Below are 27,885 nucleotides of genomic sequence, written 5' to 3'. Positions count from 1 at the left end.
TTTCTTATATTTATCTGTGAATGATAAGTTATTTAGAAATGTGCATCTTAGTGCTAGCTGGTTTGGCTCACCAGATGGAGCGTCGGCCTTCGGACTGAGGGGTCCCGTGTTCGATTCTGGTCAAGGGCATGTGCCTTGGCTGCGGGTGCATACCCAGTGGGGGGCGTGCAGGAGGCAGCTGATTGATGCTTCTCTCTCATCGATGTTTCTAACTCTCTATCCCTCTCCCTTCCTCTCTGTAAAAAATCAATAAAATATATTTTAAAAAAAAGAAATGTGCATCTTAGTTTCCAAAAATTGGTTTTTAAAAATTATGTTAATTTCATCATAATGTTTGAAATACACAAAAAATATATGGAGTATATATGTAAATTATAAAATTATAACACCTAATACTGTTGTAAATATCCACAAACTCGCTATCCAACCTAAGAAATAGAATGTTGCCAATAATTTTCATTTTCCTGTGTATTCCTTCCCTAATTCATCCCATTTCCCTCTCCCCACCCTGCCAGCCACCTTCCTTTCAGGACAGATTTGAACAATAAGCTTCTCTTCACTCTTGGTGAAATGACAAAGATCTAGGTGTAGGAGGTGAAGTAAGAGGGATTCAGCTATTCTAGAAAAACAGTTTTAATGTAGAACTCTATATACACAGATCTTAGCCAAGAACTTTTCTTTTTGGGCCAAAATCTTCTCTAAATTCTCACAGCAGTGTCTACTGCCTTTCCCCTCCCTGAGGGTATAAGATTGTCAAACGGCCCTGTCTCCAGCAGATAACACACACACACACAAAATGCATGAGGGGCAGGTGGATTTTCTGAGCCTTTCTCTGAATCTCTGTTAAATCAGTGGCTCAAACAGGTGTGAGCCTGCCCCCGGGACGTTGGGCAATGGCTGGAGACATTTTCTGTCAAACGATTGGCATCTACTAGGCAGGGCCCAGGGTTGCTGCCGAGCATCCCACAATGCACAGAGGAGCCCCTCACCCAGAAGTCACCTGGTCCAGGGCTCAGCAGTGCCGAGGGTGAGACCTCGCTCTTTTCCCGCCGTCACTGTACACACCAGTGATGCTCCTTTTTCCTCCGACGCTTTCAGATTGAGAACGGGCTCTGCATCTGTGCAGCCATGCCCAGCAAGGTCGTCGTTCTCCGCTACAACGAAAACCTCAGCAAGTACTGCATTCGGAAGGTAAGTCTCGGGCCTGGTCCATCTGCGCTGCCCACGCACTGGTGTAGAAAGCTTCTCAGGGCACAGCACGTGTCTGTCTCTTCACCTGCCGACCTCTGGGAGAGAGACCCATCCTCCCTGGAGGAGGCTCCAGGCACCAGTGGCTGCAGGTCTCCTCTGTCACTTCCTCCTGGTTGTGAGCTCCCCTCCAGCCCGCCCTGTGGACCCAGCTGTTCATTAAGGTGGAAGGGAGGTGGCTGATGGGAGAGCAGGAAAAAAGGAAAGAGATCTCTGAGAAGCTGGCCGTCGCTGGGGGCACTTACTAGAATCTTTCTTGGGTCCTGGAAGCTTCTGTGAATTACCTTGGAAAAGCCAGTGCTGGCGGTGCTGGGCAGGGCAGGCAGAGCTGGCTCTCCTTGGAGCAGTGGCGTCAGGAGGATGGCCGCAGGCTGGCAGGGTGCCCGTGGGCCCCTCCCGGCCTCGCTTCCAGAGAAGGCTGTCTGTCGGCCCAGAGTAGGATGTCCCACCCAATTAGCCCGATTTATTTCGGGTACTTTCATGATTAGTCTCAAAAGTGAAAGGAAGGTGATTAACCAGGCTCGTTCCTTGGAGGACCTGTCCACCCTGCACGGGCTGTTGTTAGTTTAGGGTGGATTTTTATTGAGCACCTTCTGGTACCAGAGACTGAGCTGGCTCCTTTACAAACACGTTTCACAGTGATTCTGAGAAGCAGGTGTGGCAATCCCCAGTTTCAAGTAGGACGATGGATAGAGGCTGGCCTTGCTAAGTGACAGAGTCGAAACCAAAACTGAACTTCGATTTTTCCAACCATTTCACATTGTCATGCTGCCTAAAAGTTTCCTTCCACATAGTAGGTGGTCAGTGACTAGTTAGTGGTCATGACAGTGCTGATTTGGGTTTGAACTGTTAGCTTCAGGAGAATTCTCAGAAATCATTGCTGCTTCCTAATTCCTGGCCGCCATTTCGAAGAAGCATGTCTGGGTTGCTGGGCCATAAGGATTGGCCTGAAAGCAAGCAGAAGTAATGAGGAAGCAAATAATTCAGACAGGTGACGACAGTGGTGAAGATAACAATTATGTAGGTGATACAGGTTCAAAATAGAAACGTAGAACTTGAAGACAGAAGGAAGCTGAAAGCACTCCCTCCAGCTACCACTGTTAATAGTTGGGGTACTTTCCCAGCTTTTTCCTCTGATAAGAATGTATTTTTAAAGCTCTTTTTTTTAATTTTAATATATTTTAATTGATTTTTTACAGAGAGGAAGGGAGAGAGAGAGTTAGAAACATTGATGAGAGAGAAACATTGATCAGCTGCCTCCTGCACATCCCCCACTGGGGATGTGCCCGCAACCCAGGTACATGCCCTTGACCGGAATCGAACCTGGGACCTTTCAGTCCGCAGGCCGACGCTCTATCCACTGAGCCAAACCGGTTTCGGCTAAAGCTCTCTTTTTGAATGCTACCTTTTCATTGAACTGGTGTTTCTGCCCTTTTATTTGGCTGTACTTGGCCTTATTTCCTTAGATTGGGGTCGCAAAGAATTCAGAGATAGCAAAGGGACGTGAAAAGATGGAATGTGCTGTGCGTAATCCACAGCTTGAACAAGTCTGGTGGCAGCAGTCCCTCTGCAAGGCTCACTGATGCCTGAGGCGGAAATAGGAGAACTGGCTGCGTGGCTACCGTGGGCTGGGGGCACTCACACTCTCCTCTTGCCCTCTGTCTCAGGAGATAGAGACCTCAGAGCCCTGCAGCTGTATCCACTTCACCAACTACAGTATCCTCATCGGAACCAATAAATTCTACGAAATTGACATGAAGCAGTACACGCTTGAGGGTAGGGCCCCAGTCCTCCCAGCCCACACACTGCTCTGGCCTTGCCACCAGCTCCAGCCCCTTCCTGAAGCCCTGCTTCTCGCCTGCCTTTTCAGAATTCCTGGATAAGAACGACCATTCCTTGGCGCCTGCTGTGTTTGCCTCCTCTTCCCACAGTTTCCCTGTCTCGATAATGCAGGTGAACAGTGCAGGGCAGCGGGAGGAGTACCTGCTCTGCTTCCACGGTGAGTCGGGGGTGCCGCTCGCTGCTGTTCTGAGGGCTGCTGGCACCAGCAGACCCAGACCGGGTCCCCCAGGGCTGCGATTGTCAGGGGACTCTGAGGCAAGGCGAGTCCTGCTGGGGTGCAGAGAACTTCCAGCTGCCACCAAGGCCTCTCGGGATGCCCATCCTGTCCCCACCCCGCGCTCCCCTGACCAGCGCTACTCCATTCTGTCCGAAGGTCAGGCAGTCCTTTCCTTCTCTGTCCTCACCTCTCTCCCCATCCTTATGTTTTTGTCTTTCCTTTTTCTTTCCTCTTGATGTGTCTCTTCTTTGTTCTTTCCAAATCTCTGGGTCTTTCTTCTCTCCCTTCCTGTCTCTGGGTCTCTGTTTCCTCCCTTTCCTCCCTGCCCTCCTTTCCCCAACTCTCCTCTCTCCTCCCTTTTCCTTTCCTCTCTCTCCCCCTTTCACTTGAACCCTCCTTTTCTAATAGATCAGGCTTAGCAGGGTCCTTAGGTTTTAACTATCTGGTGAAATCTGGCCAGTGGTCCCCTGGGCTCGATTCCTCCTTCTTCCGTCAAAGTGTGTGTCCGCCTCAGCTATGCTGATGCCCGGGCTCTGACTCCTTGCAGAATTTGGGGTGTTTGTGGATTCTTACGGGAGACGTAGCCGCACAGACGATCTCAAGTGGAGTCGCTTACCTTTGGCCTTTGGTGAGTGAGGCAAGGTGTGGAGGGCTCCTTTCGCCAGCAGCTGGTGTCCTGGGAAAGAATTGTGGGTGGAATTCATTTTGGCCCAAGCACTGTGCTCGTGGATTCATTGAACACCAAGTGCCACATGTAGTCATCCCCCGAGTGAGTGCTCAGGGCAGAGTCTAGGGCTTGATAAAGAATTGCATCAACCAAACCCCCTGGCCTTGCGAAGTATTTGTTAGGGTCTCACGATAGAAAGCAGACCATTCCCTGAGTTTACTTACATCATTTCAAAGGCAGCAGAGTATCCCATGGCCTAGCCGAACACATGTCAATATTATCAGTTCTAATTGGGCAAAGCACTCAGGTCCTGGCCATTCCTGTTGTAAGTGTAAGTGGCACTGTGATGAAATCTTGTACTAATTTGTATGCACTTGTCGAATGGTATCCTCTGCTCCTAAGTTCTAAATGTGGGACTATCTACGTGATCACACACACATACAAGCATGAACTTGCTTGTCCCTGTGAATGTTGGGAATTACCATCACAGCTGAAATGCCCTTCAAGGCTTTTTCGTTGATCTATTGCTGCATATCAAGTTTCAGAACCTAGTGACTTAACACAACTTATGGCCCATGATTCTGTGGTTGCCTGGATAGTTGTTTCCTGTGGGGTCAGCCGGGTCACAGGACAACTAGAAAGTCCACAGTGGCCTCACCAACATGGCAGCAATTGGTGGGAGCCCGGCTGGGACTGTGGCTGGAGGCCTCAGCTCCTCTCCATGTGGGCAGAAGCGGAAGCTCAGGCCTCGCTTCCACCGTGTCCCACTGGTTAAGGCAGGCCCCAGAGCCAGCCCAGATTCAAGGCCAGGAGACTCGCCCGGGCCTCAGCACCGGGAGGCGTGACTCGTAGTCTAATAGCCAAGCACAGGGACCACAGGAATAGGAGGGATGACCTCCTTTTCCCTTTAAGACAGAAAAGATCTCCGGTCATCTTTAGAGCTTCAGTGACACTGTGATATATAGCATTAGGACCAGAAATATCTAATTACCTATGAAACCAGTCTTTTTTTATTTAATTTTTTCAAAATGCACATAATCAAAAAATTTTAACGTATACAATGAAAAGTTTCATCCATATTACCCATCTTCCAAACTCTCTATGCCCACTCCCTCAAGAGAAAAAAGTTTTGAGTTTCTTATCTTTCTAGGGCTTTATGCAAATGCAGAGAGAAAATACATTCTTATGCCCCCCTTTCTGATTATTATAGTAGCACACTTGACACATCATTCTGAATCTTGCTTAATGCACTAAGTAACCTACACACCTCAACACCCCCCCCCCCCCCCCATATCAGCACTGGAGAGGCTCTTGCGTTTCTGCAGCTGTGTGTGCAGAATTCCACAGCTGTGCCACATTGTAAGTACCTGATCCCCTCGCACGTCCCCTTGAGTTGCTTCCCATCTTCTGCTCTGACGAGGTGGCAGTGAACACCCTCGAGCATGCCTCACTGTGCTTAGGTGGGACTGCTGGGCCCAAGGGTGCACTGCAGGCTGGTTTTGATTGTCTTTCTTTTAACCCTTTCTTCTCACTCTTCCTCCGTGGCGGCCCCACAGCCTACAGAGAACCCTATCTGTTTGTGACCCACTTCAACTCACTAGAAGTGATTGAGATCCAGGCACGCTCCTCTCTGGGGTAAGCACTGGCCCCAGGCTCCGGCGGGCTCAGGGTTGGGGTGGGTGTGGGGCCAGGCGCTTGTTGCTTCCTTTCCTGTCTAGCAGTAGTGCTAACCTGCACTGCTACTCTTCTCTTCTCTGCAGGACCCCTGCCCGAGCGTATTTGGAAATCCCAAACCCACGCTACCTGGGCCCTGCAATTTCCTCAGGAGCGATATACCTGGCGTCCTCATACCAGGATAAACTGAGGATCATTTGCTGCAAAGGAAACCTCGTGAAGGAGTCTGGCACTGACCACCACCGGGGTCCCTCCACCTCCCGCAGGTACCGTGCCCCTCCTCTTCTCATTCCAGGGGTCAGCGCTTTCTGCAAAGCAGAAGGAAATCTTGCTACACTGGCTGGTGGTTCCCTGGTATTGAAGCTCAAGCCACTCATTTCTTTGAGCTCTACAGCCTTGACATGACAGTCACGGTAATGGCAGGAGACTGCTCAAATGCCCCTGAGCACAGGCGGGAGGAAATGTCCAGCCTTTCTCTGGAGGGTGTCTCCATGGCTCTGTTTGGGTGGAGCGCGCATTATGCATTCATTGCTTTAGCAGATATCCTTCCGGGCTCGTTGGGCGGTAGTGGGAGGGTTAGAGGTGAATAAACCAGAAGCACCGCCCCCCTTCCCCCACTGTGAAGTCCCAGGGGAGAGACACATGCACTCAGGCTACTCTGGCACAGCTTAGAAGGCTGAGGCTGCGATCGGGGTCGTGTGAGGTACATGGAGCTCAGAGGAGGACCCCCAGTCTGGACTTGGGGGTCAGGGAAGATTTCCCAGAAGAAATGAAGTCCTATCTATACGTCCCTCTGTCTTTGTATGTCATGAGTATTTTGTTGAAAACCAAGCCTCTCAGATAATAGAGTGTGGTGGCGGGAGATCTGGTCCCCTCCTTGGGCTTGCTACTGTTTGTGTAGTGACTCTCCCAGACTGATTCTTCTACGGCTGCCACTGACGTTCGGCATGAAATGTGTAAAGTTCAAGCCGTTGGTCCTTGGGCTTGCTGCTGTTTATGTAGTGACTCTCCCAGACTGATTCTTACTACGGCTGCCACTGACGTTTCCTGGGATAGGATGTTCCCTGGGATAGGGAGCCCTAAGCCAGGGCAAACAGAAACCAGCCTGAGAAGGGTCCTTTCCCAGGAGGAACCAGACAGGTCAGCTGGTGACAGGTTTCTGGGGAGCGTCAGTCCCGCCAGCTCCCTCTGGTGGCGGCTATTCTGCTGGCTTCCAGGGCTCCTGTGGTTACAAGGCTGCTGCTTTCAACAGGACTGCAGATCTGGGGAGATAGCCGGGGGAGCAGGTCAAGTTAAAGTGTCACAAAGCTTGTTCTTACTGACATTCAGCTGTTTTTCTTACACAGACGCTCTTGCAAGCCTTTGGTTAATTTCCAGAGCTCTGGGAAGTTGATTTTGATGGTGTTTGTTGGTGTTCTTGCTGCTTGTATGAAGGAACAGGTTTCTGGAGGGCCTCGCTCTGCCCCTTCCTTTAATACAGGCGGCCGCACACCGTGCATGCCCGCAGACCTTCACATTTCAGAGCGCGTTCCGTGTCAGTGTAAGGAGTATTTCTTCCTTCTTTTTGATGCCTACACAGCATTCCTCCCTGTGATGTTCAGCTTATTTAACTGCTCCTTTCCCATTGGGTATTGGATTGTTTCTGTCTGTTGCTGTAGCAAATGACGGTGCCTATGTCATTTTGTTACTCTGCATCTTAGGAATCTACCTGGAGGGTAAATTCCTAGCAGCGGCTGTGTACTTGTGATTTTGGTAGATGTTGCTGTGTTTTCCTCCGCGGAGGCGGAGACCTGTTGTCCCACAGCATGTGTGGAAGTGGGCCTGGCCTTGTCCTGCCGCGGAGGGCTAGCCGGCTCCAGGTCGATGCGGAGGCATGAAATGTGTAAAGTTCAAGCCGTTGGTCCACAGGAAGGGCTGCGAGGATTTAACCCAGGGGATATTTAATGATCTAGAATTTAATGTTTGGACCGGTTTACAACCCCACATGTCTACAGAGAGTTCTGTGGACCCCCTACCATGTGCCAGACACGATGTCCGGGCTGGGTGCATAGATGAAGAAGACACTTCTAATCTGAAGGGACTCTCGGTTTGTGGAGGAAACACCTCTGATATCACAAAATGCTCAGGTCTTGGGAGAGTCATTAATTTAATACTCTGAGGCTATTTATTTATTTTAATATATTTTATTGATTTTTTACAGAGAGGAAGGGAGAGAGAGAGTCAGAAACATCGTTGAGAGAGAAACATCGATCAGCTGCCTCCTACACACTCCCTACTGGGGATGTGCCTGCAACCAAGGTACATGGCCTTGTCTGGAATCGAACCTGGGACCCTTGAGTCCGCAGGCCGACGCTCCAGCCACTGAGCCAAACCGGTCAGGGTCTCTGAGGCTATTTAATACCCTGTCTCTCTTTTGCTGAAATATAAGAGTCAGTCAGAAATGTTCGGTCGGTGTGGTTTTAATCCCAGCACTGGCTGAATAGCCAGCGGCTCCTCACTCTTGGCCTGTCCCTGCCTCTAGAGTGGCTGCTCAAGTCCTCCCTTGGAAATTTTAGATTTTATTTAAGCGGTTTTTATTTTATTTATCTAGGCTTTATTTAGGGAGTTCCTACGTCATGTCAAGAACAGATCAAAGTACTGTAATTAGATCTTTTCTCCATCGCCTCACTAGTTCAGGGCCAGGCACCTTCCTTCTGGGACTGTGTGGTGTCTGAGGGAGTTGCTTTTCCTGTAGTCGAAAGCGGGTCCAGTTTCTGTGAACACGGGCAGAAGTCATGCTGTTGCCAGGCACGTGCAAAACCAGCTGGTAGTCTTTAGTTGCCTCTTGGCTTCTACATGGCCGTTCGCTGGGGACTGCATTAGGCAGCTTAGAAGGTAAAAGTCTGAAATTGAGGGGGGAAGAGTGCTGGTTGTTGTTGCTTTTTTAAAATTGTGTTTTCAATGGAGAAATACATCATCTATTTACAAAATAGCTGTTGGAAAATACAAGGCGTACAGACCCTATAAAAGAAAGCAAACTTCAGTCATGAGACACTATGCACATTATGTGAAAGCAACAGTCTGGTCTCCAGGTTGTGAAAACTAGAATTTGAAAGTCACTACACAGCTTGGCAAAACTGGACAGCAGTTACATGAAACGTTTAACAAACTGAATTTCCCCCAACGTGTAAGCAACACGACAAGACTAACTCTGGGCCTGGCGCTCAGTCCAAACCCGCAGCTGCTCCGCAGGTCAGCCACATCGCCCTGGCTGGTCAGCAGAGCAGGAAATGTAACTCTTTGCAAGAAGCATAAAATTGACGTGGAAGATCATTGGTTATTAGTGCATATGGAGATGGAAGCTTGCCCACTCGGCCTAGAATGATGAGTATTTTCTCTTGTCCCATTAATCTAAGCCGACATCCTGAATGGCCTTCCTTGGGCCATCTCTCTTCCCCTGGGCAGTAACCTCCCTCTCACTTTTTGATGGGCCCCTGTGGACACATTTTATAATTTCTCATCCGTTACAAACAGACTTAATGTAATTCTCCTGCTTGGGGTTCATTTTATTTGTATGCCATATCTTAAAGCCACGTAACTAGAGATGAATATAAACTTGGTTTCAAGCTGTTGAAATCCGAGGTCCTCTGTTCTGTTGCTGCATGCTCCGCAGGGAGGTCTGGCTTTGAGCCCTTGGTATCTGGGTCTGCACAGTTAGAGTTGCACCGGGAAGTAAGAGAATGACATGAAACTGTGCACAACGAACCGACTGCTTATAGAACAGTCTCCGCTCACCAACCTCTCTGTTTCACGGTGGAGCAGGAATTGGCAAACTTTTTCTGTAAAAGTCCAGATAGTAAATCTTTCCGGCTTTGTGGGCCATGTGGTCTCTGTCCCCATACTCGGCTGTCGTGTGGAAGAGCCACAGACAGTGCATCACCGGATGGGCATGGCTGAGTTCCAGTAAAACTTCACCTCTTCCAGCAGGCATCTCAGCTTGCTCTAGTCTTTCTCCCCCAGGGATCGTTGCTTTCAATTCTGGGCATTGACAAAAGAGGTTCTGGTAAAGTGAGACCAATAATTGAAGAAAGAAAATCAATAAATTTGATAAAATGATAAACTGTCCCAAAGAGAAGGATTTAAATTTCAAGGATTACAATAGGCCTTTGGAAAAACCAGTGACATTCTCAGATATTTTCAAAGCGATGTCCTTATGTTTTACTGCAAAAGCTAGCATCTATGTAAAGGATGTCATGTAACATGTTAGCATATAATTTTTAATTTTTTTTTCGAGCACATAATTTTGCTGAGAAAGTTATAGCAAAATAAATCAGTATGAGATTCATACTTGGTTCATTTTTAGAATTAGCATGTAATTTAGATTTTTAAAACATCAAGGATAAAATAAATTTATTTTCCTGATTTCTCCTTTTACTTTTGAAGATAAAGCCCCAATCAATGAAAATATGTCTCCAAGTGGATTCGCTATAAAATGTTCTCATTTTAGGTGGGTTGCCTTCTCCCAGCACTAATCACGCTCAGAGAATGAGGACCCAGATCTTTTTCTGCTCGTGAGGGTGGGAAGGAATTGATTTGGAGGCCGCATGTCAGTTCTGTTTCTTGCTTTTGCTTCAAAGGTGGTTAGGGACATGTGTGCAGAAATCGTCATGAAACACCCAGGCAGTGCTGGGTACAGGGTTAGTTTGTTGTACAAAAAGGCTTCAGTATTTTCTTTCCTTTTGGGGGGCTAGGTGGGGGGGCCTCAGTATTTTCACCCGATTCGTTATTAACCATCACCCTTTGGGATCAGGGACATTTTATGAGCAGCTACACTGTTTTTATCTGCCCTGCTTGGTTTCCTACTTATGACAGGCCCGATCCCTACACCTCTCGCATCAGCATTGGGCTGCCTCCTTAGAAAGCCACCTGGAGGCAGAGGGGACTGAACACCAGCCCAGGAGGGGGACAGCAATGGCAGCCGACAGGGAGGAAACAGGCTTTCTCCAAACTGCTCCCTGCATCGAGGGCCTTTCAGCAGGCTCACCCTCTACATGCCGTCCTCCCGTGCCTCTGAGGCTCTGGAAAAGACTGGGTCGAAGGATAGAGGTTGGGGATTATGACATCAGACTGACCTGAGCTGAGTCCCAGTCCGTCGGTCACTAGCTCAGGCCAGCCACCAGCCCGCCTGGTCTCCATTTCCTGTCTGTACGGTGTGGGGCCTGCCTGTTCCCAGCTTGTGCTGTTGTGATGATCTAAGGACAGTAAGAGCTGAGCACAGGGCCTGGCACACAGTAGGTGCTCAGTAAACAAAAGCCTGCTCCTACAGCGGAAGCTTGATTTTCTTTTGTCGTCATCTGTGCTCTCTTCCCTGCCCTCCCCACCCAAATCAAACAGACTAAGAGCCTGGAGAACTCCAGGTGGGACCCTTTTCTCAGGGTCAGTGGTGAGCTGGGGGACGGGGGATTCTCACAGGATTCTGCCCCTTTGGGGTGTGACTCCTCAGCTCCCCCTCCCTCTCCTGTTGCCAGCAGCCCCAACAAGCGAGGCCCGCCAACGTACAACGAGCACATCACCAAGCGTGTGGCCTCCAGCCCGGCGCCACCCGAAGGCCCCAGCCACCCGCGAGAGCCAAGCACACCCCACCGCTACCGAGAGGGGCGGACCGAGCTGCGCAGGGACAAGTCTCCTGGCCGCCCCCTGGAGCGGGAGAAGTCCCCAGGCCGCATGCTCAGCACGCGGAGGGAGCGGTCCCCTGGGAGGCTGTTTGAAGACAGCAGCAGGGGCCGGCTTCCTGTGGGAGCCGTGAGGACGCCCTTGTCCCAGGTCAACAAGGTGAGGCACCCTCCGGAGGCCAGAGGAGTGAGCTGGGAGCTGAGGCCCCCGCCCCCCGGCCTCTGTTGTGAGAAGGAACTCGGGCTTGGTGAGCACATGAGGTTAGGAAGGAAAGGTAGTTGATTTCACAGGAGACTTCCTAAGCAAAGGATAGTGTGTGTACGTGTGCCCCACCAATGCGATAGCTGCCACACAGGACCTTTCCCTTCCTCAGAGGGAACAGGTGCTGGCAGCTTCTAGAGAGTATGCATGTAAGCAGGTGTGTGTGCATTCTCCCTTCTCACACACACAGCTTCCTACACAAAGCGTTCTGCGCCTTACCTTCCCAAGCACACATGCGCATGTACACATACATCAGCATTGTCAGGAAGGCTGCCCTGACACTGGTGGCAGTGGCTGCCTTCTAGAAGAATTTGAATCTTCTGCATTTTCTAGATCGCATTTTTCTTCTAATGCCGGTCACTGTCGCACCCCTGCTGGGACGGAGAGGTGAAAAGCCATCTAAATGTTTTTTATTTTCTTTGCTCCATAAGATGGTGTGTGTGTGTGTGTGTGTGTGTGTGTTTAACAGTAGAAATACCCATAGCCTTTGAGACTTTTTAGTGAATTTCAGTCCCTGATGGACTCCAAGCTTTGAGGGTTGGCTCTGCTAGTTGGTGCCACCCTGCCCAGCACTCGGCATTAACCGCTGAGAGGGGAACCAGGTGCTGCAAACTTCCTGTTAGGATTATGCAAAGAGCACAGCAATTTCTGGCCTCTGGTGGCTAAAACCACTCCTCCTCCTTTTGCTCGTAGGTCTGGGACCAGTCTTCAGTATAAACCTCAGTCAGAAAAGCCAACTCCTCATCATAATCTGCAGGAAAACACCGAACACACAATGGAACGCTGCTGAAGGGGACCCCAGCCCCCTGTGCCATGGCTCAGCCACCGGTGGCACAGCTGGACCCAGACCCACCTCGGCACGGACACCCTGCTGGGACTGCGGGGCTGAGGCTCCTGGGAGCTGCCAGCACCGTTCTGCGGTCATCCCCTTCGCACTTTGTTACTCTTTCCAAGCATTCATAAACTTTTGTACCTAGCTCTAGCCTGTACCAGTTCATCAGAGGAAACCAACCCGGCACTAACTACAACGTGGTTAGAATCCTAATTAATAGCTACTTTAAGATCCTAGGGTTGGTTGTTTTTTGTTTGTGTGTTTTTTCTAAGTTTTTTTCTTTTTTTTTTTTTTAAGACAACAGAATTCTTACTAGATTTGAATAGCAATGTATTTCCTGTTGTAGTCATTTTTAGCTAGATCACACATCAGGTCTTTGCTACTGAAACGTATCGTAGAAGAGTCCCCGCCAGTTGCCTAACTTCCTGCACTCACATAGGCCCATTCTCATCCTCGCCCTTCCTGGCAAAAGGCCCCGTTTTACCCAGGGCGACATCTTAGCCAAATGTTTACTGTTCTCATTGCCTTTTATGGCCTTGACGACTACCCCTCCCACCAGCTGAGAATGTATGGAGGTCATCGGCCTCGGCTCAGAGGCAGTGACTTGGGGCCAAGGGACCTCGAGAAGCTTTCCCTCCCTGCCCCTCAGCGTCATCTCCCCGGCCTGCTGTCCCGCTTCGTGTAGCTTTGGCCAGGAAAGCATGCAATAGACTTGCTCTGAGCCCAGCACCCATGGGCCTCTGGGCCTGGGAGGGGACTGGGGGCGCCCACCTTGTGTCTGCGAGGCATGCTGTTCCCCCCTGGGATGGAAGAGACCCGCCGGGAGTTCTGCATGGCTGTTCGCTGCATGTGCTGCCCCGACCTGGCTGCTCTGCAATGTCCTGGACCGCCCATAGCTCCCACAAATCGAGACCCTCTGACGACTTGCCAGCTCACTGGCCACAGAAGCTGCGGTCTGTAGCACTGAACCAACAAAAACCAAACGCTCAAGCCTTACGACCAGAGAAGGATTTCTGCAAACCACCACCTCACACGGTCATGCTTCCTGCCGATCCACGTGGATGACTATTCACACAAACCCAGCACGGTTCTACCCCACAAAACTGTGACTTCCCAACGAGGCTTTCCCTAGGGCTAGAATAAGACCAGGAAAAGGCAGCCGCAGCTCAGCTCCCACCTCTGCCGGGGCCAGAAGTCCTTAGGTGCAGTGCGGCCCACCTGTTCTACCCTCTGGCAGCCGGTAAATTCCTGGCAGCTGGTAAAGAACTAACCTAGAGGCTTTGCAGTTGGCAAGCTAACTAGCGGCCTTATTTCTGCCTTTAATCTCCCACAAGGCATCTCTCGCTTCGTATTCTCTTAGGCACGCCTCCCACCACCAGGCAATCCTAGGTCGGCCGACAGGTAGCCTGTTCCCACCGCAGCAGGTGAACATGACCGTGTTTCAACCCAGGTGTCCACAGTTCAGACCCTTTCCAGACTGCAGCCTGGCCCGAGTCCGGCTCCTTCCTGCTCGTCTCTTAACCTAAGTGCTTTCTCCTCTGAAACGCCCGAGACCCTCCCTTCTGTCGCACCCTTGGCCAGGGTCATGCTGTCGTGTTCTATGTGTCGCTTTGAGTCTTGGGGGTCGTACTGCATCCCTTCCCTCCCCCAGGGCAGACCCGACTGAATGTTTGCTGAAGTTTTGTCTCTTGGTCCACAGCATTTGGAAAGGTCACTGCAAACGAGTCTTTCAGTCTTGGCATTTCATTTAGGATCTCCATGAGAAACGGGCCTCTAGAGCCCCGGCGTGTATATCGTGTGTCCCCTGTGTGAAATGCTTCTTGCTCTAGAAGTAGCTCAACAGACTGTACATATTTACAAGAAACTTTATATTCGTAAAAAAAAAAAAGGAAATTGAATTGGTTTCTACTTTTTTATTGTAAAAGGTGCATTTTTCAACACTTACTTTTGGTTTCAACGGTGGCAGTTGTGGACAGCCATCTTCACTGGAGGGTGGGCAGCTCCGTGTGACCACCAAGATGCCAGCAGGAAATATTGTAACACGAAATTGCAGTCAAAAGCTTCTTAGCATAAATAAGATGCTAGGTCTCCAAAAGTACAGGCTTTTTCTTCATTACCTTTTTTATTCAGAACGAGGAAAGAACAATTCAAGATCCACCTTGAGAGGAATGAACTTTGCTGTTGAACCATAATGAAATAAAGCAACGATCGGAAATGTTTGCTCTAGTGCAGTGACCTCCTCTTATTTCTTGAGCGAGACCATAAAAACCCTAAGGATGGCCAGTGCCGGCCCAGCCCTGTCGTCATGGCGTGGGCCTCCCTCCTTCCCATGAGGCTTTTTCTCTGGGCGGGTGGGAGTACACAGAGCTCTAGACTGGTGACATTCTCTTCCAAAAGCGTGACATTATCCATGTGGTCAGCACTTCCAGGGAGCCGTGAAGTGGTTGTTAAGGTGGTTTTATAGGGTTGCAGGACTGGAAGGCGTGAGCAAGCAGGCCATTTTGGAGGATTCCTCCCGGACGGATTACCCAGCTCCCATAGGAAGCAGCCCGTCCGGACAACAGGCCACCTTAAAATTTCTCTCGTTCTTAGAAGGCCACAGGGATTTAAAGAGGTAAATTTCCTTGGAGGGAGGAGTTAAGATCAAGGTAATTTCAAATGTAAATATTTCTGTTTTTAACTAGATGAAGTTTTATAGTCTACAAGGAATTTTTTTCTATGATTTTTTAAATATTTTGTTAGTAAAAATGCCTGACCCAGGCAAAATCATCACTTTTGACAATTGTTGATTTCCTCCTGGTTCCTGTTGCTGTTAGTCTTCGGTTTCAGTTGAAGTCTGACCTACAGGGTCGTATCTCACAAGGCCTGTGACAGGAACCGTAGTTGCAATTCTGTTCCTCTTTGTTTTACTGCTGGGATAAAAATCTGCCTAAGGTCACAGCTGCAGGAATGAAAATACTTCAGAAGATGAACCAGGGAAATGCTGAAACCTTTCTTTCCTTATAATATTAGAAAAAATCCACTAAGGACCAACCAGCTCTTCAGTTATTGTCCTGAGGGTTCTGTCGGCCCCAGGATACTTCACAAGTGCAAGGAAACCGCCTTTCCCTAAAGGAACGCATCAGAAAGGCCCTTTGCACCCTAAGGAGTGACTTCAAAGAAACAGCCGACCAATTACTGGCCGCACCAGCCTCCCGAGTCTGAAGCACAAAATTAGACATCACATTTCTGCTCTTGCAATTTAATTCTCACAAGATTAAAGAGGCGACTGCATAGCAAATTTAATAACCATGAAACTAGGATTTGGAGACTCAGGCCATAAAGGGATGATTTGCTTAATAGGACTGAACAGCCAGCTAGTCTTCAGAATTGGGTTTGCTTTAGAAAACATTCACGCAGATTTAAGTCTAAAGCAGCGGTTTTCAACCTGTTGGTCGCGACCCCTTTGGCGGTCGAACGGAGCCTTCCACAGGGGTCGACCCGCCTAAATACATCCTGCATATCAGATATTTACATTATGATTCATAACAGTAGCCAAATTACAGTTATGAAGTAGCAACGAAAATAATTTTATGGTTGGGGGTCACCACAACATGAGGAACTGTATTAAAGGGTCACGGAATTAGGAAGGTTGAGAACCACTGGCTAAAGCATTAAAGCTAGGCCCACAGGGGTGGGACTAGCTAAGCTTTCAATCATAATACAACAGTTAAAGGGCCTCTTCCAGGGGTTCTAAACTAGGAGTGACTGCTCCCCTCCACTGAGGATACTTGACAAGGTCTAGAGACCTTTTTGGTTGTCGCCTAGAGGGTAGAGGCCACGAATGCTGCTAAAGTCCTACAAGGCCCAGGACAGCTCCCCACCCCAAAGAATAATCAGGCCCACAGTGTCCACAGTACCAAGGCTGAGAAACTTTCCTTTCATGGTAATTTAAATATTATGTCTAAGGCAGGCTCTAGGCACACTGTTCACAGGAGAAAAAGTTTATCCCTTGCCTAGTCAAATGTTGAAACTTTATTTTCCCAAAGCTGGGAGGGTGGGGGCAGGAAATACAGTGCAGCGTTGATCATGGCTCTCAGGCCGTCAATGATTAATGGAGCTCTGTTTGCCCAGAAGGGGTTGTTAGGGTAGAGGAAAGAACCTTGAAAATGACTTTACTACTCTAGACGCCACTCAGGCTGTCTTTCAGGAAACCACAGAGGGAAAATAAGTTGACCCTGGGGATGTGCAGCTGGGGCTGTCTCTTATTCTCACTTGCTGTTGAGTTTTCCAGATGAGATGGGTGCATTCACTCCAGGAGAGTAGGAAGGAGTGGGAAGGCTGGCAGCCTATCCAGGCAAAGGCCCTTTAGCTGTATTTAGGACAAAAAAAACAGGTGGTTGTGAGAGGTGATCCTGCTGGCAGGGCTGCGAGCAGGGTTCAACCCAGGGACAGGGCCGGGCCCGAGATGGGACTCTGGCTGCTCCAGCTTTTAGAATCCAGTCTAAGGTCTGCTTCACAGCAGGCATGACTCTTAGGAGGGCCCTTGTGGATCCTTTTATAATTAGTTGGAGTGATTTGGGTTTTAGAGGAAATACATGCATGATCCTAACTGCCTGTTTTCTCCTGAAGACAATTACTATTGCGTTCCAGGCAGGTGGCTCTAGTTTCCTTTCTCCACCAATTTGCTGATCAAGAGAGCTGCTAGGGAGCAACTACTCAGAAGCTAGGAGACGTGAGTGGTCCATAGCCTTCAGTCTTCACAAATTAGTTCAAAGCATTTGTAAACATTGGTGGAGGGTCAGGTCTCAGAACTGAGCAAAGACTCAGAAAGTTTGTTTTTTTCTATGATGGTGGAGTCTCTGACCTCAGCCGTGGACGGATCACTTTGACCTGGTTTCAGGCGTGGCCTTGGGAGTCATGGAGGTCTCCTAATTGAGCCTGATGTGCTGGCACTTTTCCTTAACTTCCTGTTTGTGCCCACATTCCATGCCTGTTGTAAAAGCTTTGTGGCTCCCATTGGGAAATGAAATGAGCTTCAGGGACCATCTAGTGCTAGTCCAAGCCCTCTCATTTGTTCAGGGGGATATGTCAGACTGAAAACGGTCATGTGGTTTGCCCAAGGTCACCTAGCTAGTCAGCAACTGAACTGGACATTCCTAATCTCAGTTGTGCCCACACCCTGGGAGGGGATGCTGGGGGACCGGCTGACTCCAGGGTGGGCGATGTCAGGCTTTGTTTGACCTGGTCTTGGGGCGCTGTTGACTTCCCAGGGGAGGGGAGGAAATGGCCTTGCCTGGGTCCTTTGGTCTCTGGTTTCAATGTGTTGATCTATGGTTCTATTTACCCTGCAATATCACTTTACATTTGTAATTTAAGGACCTTATCTTTGCCTCCACATACTCATTTGCATATAAACTCCCAGAGGGAAAAGTACCTCTACATTTATAAGCAACTTAAGCTTTAGCCAATGTCCCCAGTCCTCACCCACAAGGGTATGCTACCGGAGCAACAGTACCGGTTATGGGGCACCGCAGGGCACATGTGGCTTTGCCCGTGATTTGGGCAGAGCAGGGTCTCCTCTTCCCCATCCGTGGAACAATCCCTATTACCTCTTGGGTATAAAGTTTTTCACTTGGGTCTGAGCAATCTTCTGGACCACAGGGGACTTCCTTTTGTGTTGCTTTTTAAAGGAAATGAAGTCGTTTAAGTACACAGCAGCTGTGGGGAGTGCAGTCACTGCGTGCTGCTCTGTGGTTGGGGCCTTTGCTCCCTCACAGGCATCTCTGCCGGGTGCCCATGGGCCCTGGGCTGCGCAGGACAATGACCGGGCTTACTGGCTCCAAATCCTTTTGCTTTGCATTTCCAGCGTGGCTGCTTCTGAAATTTGTGGGTAGAGCCAATTTACAGGCTGCATTTTCCAACTCGGGCTTTTATTAATTTTAGAGAAAGAGGGAGAAACAATCGGCTGCTCACCCCCTACTAGGGGTGGAGCCTACATCCCGGGCATGTGCCCTGACCGGGAATTGAACCGGCACCCTCTCGGGCCTTGGGACAACCAACCGAGTCACTCTGGCCAGAGCTGGGCTTTCAGGATGAGATGGCTAGTTATCCAGCCACTCCCCACCGTAGGTGGGCCAGATGTCCCAGCGGCTCCCTGATGCCTGGGAAGAAAGGCCCATGAAAGGGATACCGGTAACCGTCCCTCTTTTTGGGAGGACAGAGCCTGTTAGCTGGCAAGAACAGGTCTGACTCCAGGTTGTCCTGGTGGCTTCCAAGCAGGTGTCATGCCCCAGGCTCCCTCACGGTGCTTGATGATGAACAGCAGGAAACGGTATCTCTGACCTGGGATACCACCTCCCTGCCTAACCCAGGAACATTCGCAGCTACCTCCTCAGCTTCCCCTTGTGACTCAGCTGTTCAAAGGGACTTTAAATCTCCAGGGTCCTTAATAGCCTTTCAAACTGTGTGTGGAATGGAGCCTCACCTGTGGGCCACAGGACATGAAAACGATTAAAAAGCATGGCGCTGAATGAACGCTTTATTGAAACCTGTATGTCAAGGTGACAATAACTCAGTGTTTTGAAACAGTAACAAAAAAGGGTTATTTTAACCCGGACTCGGGTTTATGGAACAGGTACTGGAAGCCGGGGAGTCCCGTTCCTCTGTCTCCCAGCATGAACACAGACCATGACAGCTTCCGCTGACTCGGGGACAGGAGCCTGCACTAATGGGAACATTTGCGGCATCTCCCTGGAAGCCAAGCCCAGCATAAGAGGTTCATTTTGGTCCAAAGGATGTCATCCCAACACAAATGTAGAAGACTGCTGTGGAGTTCTAAGTTCCTTGCAGATAAGCAACAAGAACTGCAACAGCCTTCTAGGTAGGGACAGAGGTCCTGAGCAGGTGGTATAGGCTTTCATGGTAACACTGTCACCTCATTACGATGAGAATAAAGAGCTGGATGACCGTGCCGCTAACAGTGGCCAGTCCTGAGGATCATCCAGCTTAATGGAGAAACCCGGCAGCGGTTTTCGAAGTCTGTTCTGAGAACAGATTATTGCTGAGCAGTTTGTTCACATGATCTACATTCTAGCTGGGTGATGTGAAAATTACCCTAAGGCTGTACGTCAGCCATTTCTGGTTAAAAAAACACAACAAAACTTAGTGCACGTAAGTGTAACAACTGTAGAACTTCACCTGAAATCAGACAGGTGCTAATTGCTATAGAAATGACACCTTCCTGGAGCAGAGAACGGGAGACAATATTGCTTTGATTGCAGAGGCCGGGCAGCACCAACACTGTTAGCGCCAGAGCCAGGCCTTAAAGACACACATACAATTAGAAATTTTGTGTGGCCTTATTCCTGCTTCCCAGATATTTGCTACCAAAGTAGCTAGTGTTTGTTTTTTGGCTTAAGAAAACCTCCACGACCGGTTTGGTGGATGTGTATTTAGAACTGCACCCGTCCTTGCGCCCTGTGGTGGGGCTGTGGGCCTTCTGTCCTCGACTCCATTCTCAGCCACTGGGTGTTGAGAGGGCCATGACAGACGGAGGCAGGCGTGCCAGGAGCTGCTGTGCCCGGAACTGACCTTCAGGCAGAACTAGGGCAGGTATGAAATGTCTTACAGAGCATGAAATGGGGAGTTTACAGTCCCTTCCCTCCAGTGGAAGCATGCGTGTGTGTAGCCTGGTGGTCCCCGTGTTCTGGGCCCACCGCTGCTCGCAGCTCCTCATATAGGCTTGTATAACAAGGTGGTGACATACTTCTTCTTGTACCGGTGGGTCGCGCTGAGCACCATCACTCCGTCCTGAGAAGGGTGGAAATGACAAATGATCAGGACTCACAGTTCATAGTGTGCATGAGCATCACCAGGGGGGCTTCATCGAAAAGTTCCTGGGCTGCCTGCAGGACTGGAGTGGGGGTCTGCATCAGGTCCAGGGAGCTCCCCTTAGACAAGAACTCCAGGTAGTTTAGTTCTGGGGGGCGCAGAGCACACTTTGAGAACACAGCCCTAATAGCAACAAACACATCATTACCTTGATAGACAGCGCATAAAGGTGGTTCAACATGACGTGGTTGGGCTCAGGAAGCAAAGCCGGATCACACTGTGAGGAACAGAAGCAGACGTGAGGTGAGCATTTACGATTTGGGAATCGGGAAGACTCCCCACTTTACATCACAGCCCTGGGGAGCCAAGGATAGGGAGCAGCTGCTCAGGCCCCGTTTTTCTAAGTCAGCGAAAGGGCTGTCCAAGACGCCAGGTGAGGCGAGGGGGTCATGCTTCCTGCTCCAACCAAGGGGAGCCCCCATGTGCTGCTGGGCTCCCTGGGTCTCTGCTCAGCTTTGCCTTGGCCTCTATAACGTGTGGCCCACGGCCATCCTCTTGGAGGGGCAGACAGAGCTGTCCAATGAGTGCACTTTTAGAGAAAGCAGAATACAATCGATACCAGACACTCCTGGGCAGTGGGCGCCTGGAGAATGACAGGGGTCACTGGGGGAGGAGGGGCACTCTTACTCCACAAAGCTCTCAGGACTGGCACTAATGCTGCCACACCCTCCCAATTTTTTGAGAAACCAGAAATCTGGATTTCTTTTTCCAATGTACCCCTCTCCAATTTTATAAATGCTCATTCCAATGAGGAAGGTGTAGGGCAAAAGTCGGCTCAGCTGTCAGGTGAGTGTGTGCTTAGGTACTCTCTGCCCTGAGTGGTGGGTCCCTGGGTAAAAGTGTAGCCAGTGTAAGGCACGCCTGCACACGTGTCCTTCAGCTCCTGTCTTGTACGCAGCTCCTATAAGGTGCGCTTTCCACCTTATAAATGGGTGCCTTGGAGGTGGTGGCTTGAATAAAGCTCAAGAACATCTAGCCTCTCCAAGAATCCAAGCAGAAAGCTGGGCGATTCGGGTTCAACCAGCTGGACAATAAGCCACGAGGGAGTGTGGTGTGTTCTCCAGGGCCCAGGAAGACCCGCACTTCCTTCTGTGATAGCGACCTCAGAGGGAATGTGTTGCCCAGACACCCAGACACACTAAGAGCAGTTTCTGAAAGCACTGGGGGCTAAAGGAGGAATCCCATCGCAGCTGACTGAGGAGGGCTGGTTTATGTATTTTTGTCATAAAATTTGGAAGGAGTAAAATGCAAGGAAAAGTTCCGAAAGGCTTGTTGGATGGGAAGGCAGCACCCACACTGGAAAAGGTCTTGCCAGTAGCCCGTTCCCACAGCAGAGGTGGACCCGGCCATTAGCACTGAGGGGCGACACTGAGCTCTTTCGGCAGCAGCTCCGCAAGAGGTGGACAGAGAGGGGGCGGTTGAACATGACCGTGGAGGACGGTCCAGGCAGACGCCTGTGCACTCACAGAGATGCCCGTGTCCTTGTTCAGAATGACCTGGAGCAGATGTGGGGGGAGAATGGGTGGTGCTTTAAACCGTTCCTCTGGTTTTGAGACGTAGGGCTCCTGGTGGTAGGGTCCTGGCGGGGAACTGGACAGCTCTGTTGGGAGATGGTGACAGGACACTTACTTTGAAAATGAGGAGTTACGAGCAGTCTCACTTAACTCACGGCACTGTTCCCTCAATACAGACGTATATTCTCTTGCAAAATATACAGGCCCCGAGGGTGAAGAGCAGAGGCAATGAGAAAACCCTTCTGGAATTCGGTCTGGATAAAATTCAGTAGTGAACTTAGATCCTTTGCAGGAGACAGCACTGAGGCAGAGGTGGTAAGTCTGGTCAGACTATCACGGAAGCTGTCCGCAGTGACCTAACAGGAGGGACATGCTCCTCGCTATGGGCTGCACTGGCCAATACCGCAAAGAAGCTCCAGGCACCAAGTGAGGCTTAAGGGCTTAGCCTGAGTTGGGAGCACCGCCAGCCAGAATAAAACAGAAGATGAAGCAGCCTGTTTATACAGGTTATAAGAGGTACCGGCACAATGCAAATCAAAACAAAACAAAACTGGAAAACCGACCTCCAAAGGCACTTGACTCTACCACTTTCAGGTTCCTTTCAAACTTGTGCTTGAGTGTCTCCATTATATAGACATATTAAGAAGCTTCTAGAAGCACAGTGTTTCACAAAGTTAGGAGCAGCTCACTCAGCTGGGAGGACTGAACTGTTACTCAGGACATCTGGGATGGGGCAGGTTGCCTGACCCTTGGGCTGTCTGGAATAAACAGGGTCCGGCTCTGCCAATTTCCTTGCTGCACTTTCTAGGGAAAGGCTCCCTTCTCATGACCTGAACAGCTCACAGCAGAAAATGAGAAAAGCAGTAAGTGCAGAAAATCAAGCCACTGGGAGCCAATACAGATGTTAAGAGAGCTTGAGAAGTCTACAGAGAGCCTGCAGGGAGGGAAGGAGCACGGGGGGTGGGGAGGGTGTCAGTTTCTGTCCCAGGTGATCTAGGCTGGGAAACGTGACTAAAAGCCTCAGTGCATGGCCCAAAATTACACTTATCAGTAAGTAGGGGATATTTGGGCATTTCCTCCATCCCTCAATTCCCACCTCTCTGGAAAAGAAATAAATGTTTTCTCTAAAAGACTTGGTAGCTAGCCAGAGAGAATTCGATGTCCGGATTTCCGATTCCTACGCACCACCACCTGGCTTGTCGGCCAGGCAAGCCCACCATGATCATTTACCACCGCGGCTTCCAGCCGACAAGAACAAGGCCCTGGTGGCAGAACCTCCAAGTCGAACCAGGAGGCAATGAGGAATCATCCTATAAACTGAACTGAAGCCATTTTCTTCCATGGTCTCCCAGGGGGTTCAGGAGTTGTTTAAAGGCTGCAGTGCAGCTGTTGACACTGTAGGTGACAACACACCCTTCCCGCTGAACTGCACTTATGTTTCCAGGTAGTTCCTTCCTGTGGGTTTGGATGGAAAGCAATTTACTGAAAGGGCTATGACTGCATGACTTGTGAAAGACGGGAACGTTTCCCGAGACTGTCCTTAGCAGGCTGTGCTGTGCAGCCTGTTTCCTGTGGTGAGCCTCCTTGCCCAACAAGGTGCTAATGTGCCACACGGTGATGGCCAAGGTCACGGAGGTGCCTGTTTACCACGTGTCAGGCTGAAACTCTCCAGGCACCCTGAGTGGGTTGTGAGCAGCGGGGGCTGACAGGATTCCCTGGCGCTGGCTCATCACTGACCCACGGCCAGGATCCCAGGCCTTTTGATTCTGTTTCAATTCTCTGATCTCTGTGGCCAACAGACCTACTGAATCCTGGAGATGTGCCCCCAAAATGACTGACTGCTTCCTCGGGGCTGATTTCAGCTACCTGACCCCAAAGAGTTAGGAATTCATTATGTGACTCTTTAGGGAGCTGCAAACATCTACCCGATTGGGCAGCTTGACTCAAGAGAGAGAGGGGAGGGAAACAGAGGATTTCTATGCTGTCCAGCCCCCACCTACACACACGTGGTATAAAAGAACTGTGTTCATACCAGACACATCGGAGCACTTTTGGGAATCCACCATTAAAGCATCAAACACTTCAAAGTCAGTTTTCTTCACTTGAATGATGTTGTTAACTGTGCCAAGCTGGCTGGTTACTACTGGCTGGGAAGAGACAGACAGGCAGAAATCATAATGGGGAAGATCTCTGGGGTTATTCTTAGAGGATTTAGAATTCTTGGCTGGAAGGGCTCAGCTCTTGTCGAGCCAACCTGCTCCTCTTGGTCAATTATGCCAATAGTCTGACAATTAGCACTTATCTAGCTCAGCCACACATAGGGACTTTTACCGGCAGGACAAAGGGACCTGGCAAGAGTCTAGAAGGGAAGGTGACTCATTTGGATTGTGCGGCAGTCAGAGGACGGAGGGCGGGGGGAGAGTACCTCAGAAGGGTCGTGTGTCCACTGACCATCCACATAGAACTTGTACTGATGCTCTCCTTCTGGCAGGTCCAGGATGGCTACAAAGTTGTTATGGCTACGAGGAAAAGGAAGCAGAGGTTTTCAGCTGGGTGGGCTGCCTTCTGAGCTTACTTACAAAGCCAGCCATAGAACAAAACAAAACCTTCCCATGTAAAACCAAGACTTCAGCTGCAGGAGTATACACATTTTTAACCAATTCAATACATAGATCTTAATCTAGAAATGGTCAAGGAAGCAGGGATGCAACGTTTTATTAAAAACTCACTTTGCTCAAAAGGTCGCCTGACAGGCATTTGTCCTTCTCAACATGCACACAAAACCCCTGGCAGCCTAGATGCCAAGGAGGACGGCAACAGCCTGCAGCCAAGCTTTACCCTGTCAGTCTGCCAGGGGCAGGGAAGGGAGCAATTTAATAGGAGGCAAAAGTTCTCTGAAGAAGCAAAACTGTTAAAAAGGTCCCAGGAAACCTGTTTTGTTCCCGACTTGAAGCAACTTGTCACTGTGCCCAGCAGCTCCCTCCTACACCACTATCACCCTGGAAAGGTAGGTGGCTCCCTGACAATAACAGGGCCTGGCCACGCAGGGCACGTTTCTCCCTCGGCTTCATCAGGAGTACCCTCAGGGACGATGCTTTCACTGACACTTTGGACAAAAGTCCATGCTAGGGTTCCTGATGAACTAGTTTACTGTGGTCTCGTTAACGATGCTACATAACATGTACCTTTCAAACAAAAGGAAGGCACAGAGAATCCAAGTGAGAAGGAACCTCAGAGATCATCCGATCCAACAGTCCCTTCTTACAGATAGGAACGCTGAGGCTCAGGCATTAATGACAGGTTAGCCCAGCCAATGTGGTCCCAAGTCCGGTCTCGAAATTCCCAGCCTGGTGCTTTCTCTACAGCACTAGGAATCGATTTCTCTTTCCAAGAATCCTGCCTGAGCAAACGCACAGCTGAAAATGTGAAGTGGAAGCAATGCTCGTAACTACGTGTGCTCTAAACCTAGACATGTGGGTGTGAGAATGGAACCTATGAATTATTAAGATTATTCTTCTGTTCAGCATTATATTATAAAAACATCCCCTTCTATTCACCAGCAAAGATCGATCAGGAACAAGAGCATCCCTGAGCTGAGACAATACGTGAACCCTCCCAGGCAGTTACCTTCGTGTGAGCGGAAGTTTACTCCAGTTGTTGAAGGACCCAGATAAGTACACTTCCTTGCCACCCCCCGTCCAGCGGAAGACAGTGGGCCGAGCCTGGGCAGGGGCTTTGTCATTCACTTCCAGATCGTGCTGCCAGGCCAGGAATTCCTCCTTCTCTGGAGCCTGGAAACACAGCAGTATACTCAGGGACAGGAAGTCATTAGTGAGCTCCCTACACAGTTACCCTAATATTGACAATTCATTCTAGAGGCAGCTGTTACTACCAAGGTTCATGTTCAGGCTCATTAACTGGCTAGTACGTCAGTTCCCCACTGGCAAAATGGTGACAGTAAAAATAACACTAAGGTTGTTGTGAAGACTGAGTGAGAAAGTCCATGTAAAATGCTCTGCGTAGTGTCTGACATATGGTAAGTGCTTAAAAGTTATTAGCTACTATTATTGCTGTGATTAAAGAGAACTACATTAAATTCTAAGAGAAATGACAAAACTCCCTTGGAAGAAGGTGCAATGAATTCAAGACTAGCTTACTAAAGGTCATTTTCCTCCCTTAATTAAGCAAGATTTGAAGTACATGAACATTTATTAGGAACAATTCCGGAGGTGTCAACGAGAAAACTGGCAAATCCAGATTCCGAGGAAGGGAAAAACTGCATTCACCGAGTGCCATCAGACCCTGGGAGAAAAAGGTAAGACAAAGACCAGCCCTCCCCACGGCCGGCAGGAACTGCTGGTGGGGGAGAGGATGTGTAACTGGAGGCTCCAGAGGAGAAGCACGTCTGGCTCTGGGGAAATATGTGGTTTGGGATCTGTTACATGTTTCCTAGCCAGCAGCCAAGACTAAAAGAGCAGGCGTTGCAGGCTGGGGAGACCGTTAGGGGTGCTGCACGGCATCTTCCCTTCACACACTGACTGAGCATGTCCTAAAAGCTGCCCGCATTCTTTGAGCTTAACAAGATTTCAGATAAAGAATAAGACTGAAAGCGGTTTCCCTGAGGATGTGATAACTGACCCCAGCCAAAATGGTACATCTGCACATAGTTAAAAGAACCCATGACTTCTTAAAATTTATTTTACGGACAGTATTTTAAATCATTCTCCACAGATCATCTGTATGCTAAACATTTCTTTTAGAAGTTTTGGAATAGCAACAGAACAAAAACAACTCCTTTTTTGTTGTTAATCATTACCCAAAGATATTTTCCCATTGATTTTTTTAGAGAGTAGAAGGGAGGGGAGAGACAGAGAGAGAGAGAGAGAAACATTGATGTGAGAGTCACATCGATTGGTTGCCTTCTGCACGCCTGACCGGGGCCAGAGATCGAGCCTGCAACCGAGGTACATGCCCTTGACTGGAATCGAACCCTTCAGTCTGTGGGCCGACGCTCTATCCACTGAGCAAAACAGGCTAGATCAGAACAAATACTTCTTGAAGAAAGTAGTTTCATTCTTATGCTGTCTTAAATAGCCATCCTTGGGCCAAAATTATTACTGAGGGAAGGGCCGTCAAGTCGTTGGAAAACCAGGATTCCAAAGTTCATGTTGCACGTAGCTTCCCAGGAATGCAACAGATTCAGAAAGCAGGCTCAAACTGCAGGACGGAAAGCCGAGTCTAAGCAGTCTTTATAGCGAAGATCCAAGTGAGAATGTGAGATAACAACATGATCACCCAGCCCAACAGCTGAGAAAAAATGGGAGCCAAGTTGGAATGAGTGGCAGGCAATTAGCCTCATGGACGATGCTTAACAGACAAGTGGATGCTAACAGAATACGTTGGTCTGGGGATAGGTGGGCCAGGCACCTGCATTGCACCAAGGTGCAAGGACTGCTTTGTCGCCTTGTCCTTAAGAAATGAGTTGTTTTCTAGGATATACTGCACGCAGCTCAGCTGCCATCTCTGTGTCCTGCGGCTGGAAGCAGGCCCTAGGCGGGTAGCGGGCGTCTGAATCGCCTTAGACTTTCTGATAAATGAAAGCAGGCTGCAGCAGGGTGCCCGCATTTGGTCTGCCTTGGTCTGTTGTCATGTTTCACAACAGGGGCGAGCAGGTGAGCGGCAGCGGGCTGCCCCTGCGCCTGGCACCCCACTCCCCCCTCCACACACCCCGCCTCCAGAGCCGTTTCCCTTCTGTGCGCGCTCTGGGCGAGCGGGGACCAAATGTGCTGGCGGGGCCGTAGACCCTCCGCCGCCATCGCTGACCCACTCGGCCTGCAGCGGCCCGTGCGCTCTGGCTTATCTCCCGAACCCACAGCAACCTGCAAACCCACTGTTACGGGGGCCAGGCTTCCTGCGGGAGGGAGGCTTCTCAGTGAATAATCAGGATCCCTAAGAGAGAAGGAGACGGGCTGTGACTGCCGGCTCCCGGTCTTAATTCAGAATTTAAACTCGGGCCCGGAGCCTCTCTCCTTAGCGATGTGAGCGCGGCGCGTTCCTCCCCCTCAGGGTGACTTTCTCCGTCGGAAACTAGACACCGGCGGCCGGG

The 27,885-nt window shown here is 49.8% G+C and overlaps 2 protein-coding genes across 5 annotated transcripts in view; one reads left to right on the top strand and one right to left on the bottom strand.

The window, feature by feature from the left end:
- Positions 1–14,619, top strand: part of CIT (citron rho-interacting serine/threonine kinase) — a 173,750-nt gene extending 159,131 nt beyond the window's left edge. For 3 of the 4 annotated variants that reach the window (XM_006770293.2, XM_006770292.2, XM_006770291.2), the window contains 8 exons: positions 1,099–1,191; positions 2,916–3,024; positions 3,119–3,247; positions 3,855–3,935; positions 5,531–5,609; positions 5,735–5,914; positions 11,156–11,459; positions 12,255–14,619. In XM_006770293.2, coding sequence (XP_006770356.1) covers positions 1,099–1,191; positions 2,916–3,024; positions 3,119–3,247; positions 3,855–3,935; positions 5,531–5,609; positions 5,735–5,914; positions 11,156–11,459; positions 12,255–12,278 — 999 coding nt within the window. In that variant the 3' untranslated portion in view covers positions 12,279–14,619. The remainder of the gene's footprint in view (positions 1–1,098; positions 1,192–2,915; positions 3,025–3,118; positions 3,248–3,854; positions 3,936–5,530; positions 5,610–5,734; positions 5,915–11,155; positions 11,460–12,254) is intronic. The other variant, XM_015568162.1, reaches the window with a different exon arrangement.
- Positions 14,620–18,895: 4,276 nt separating this feature from the next.
- Positions 18,896–27,885, bottom strand: part of PRKAB1 (protein kinase AMP-activated non-catalytic subunit beta 1) — a 12,407-nt gene continuing 3,417 nt past the window's right edge. Inside the window, exons 3-8 of the mRNA XM_006770290.2 lie at positions 25,407–25,570; positions 24,205–24,298; positions 23,812–23,926; positions 21,732–21,865; positions 20,414–20,482; positions 18,896–20,184 (exon numbers count right to left, since the gene is read on the bottom strand). Coding sequence (XP_006770353.1) covers positions 20,107–20,184; positions 20,414–20,482; positions 21,732–21,865; positions 23,812–23,926; positions 24,205–24,298; positions 25,407–25,570 — 654 coding nt within the window. The 3' untranslated portion in view covers positions 18,896–20,106. The remainder of the gene's footprint in view (positions 20,185–20,413; positions 20,483–21,731; positions 21,866–23,811; positions 23,927–24,204; positions 24,299–25,406; positions 25,571–27,885) is intronic.

This window comes from Myotis davidii, unplaced genomic scaffold, assembly GCF_000327345.1.
Source record: "Myotis davidii unplaced genomic scaffold, ASM32734v1 scaffold803, whole genome shotgun sequence".
NCBI lineage: Eukaryota > Metazoa > Chordata > Mammalia > Chiroptera > Vespertilionidae > Myotis > Myotis davidii.
The sequence above is the reverse complement of the archived record's forward strand: the minus strand, read 5'-3'. Positions and strand labels throughout refer to the sequence as shown.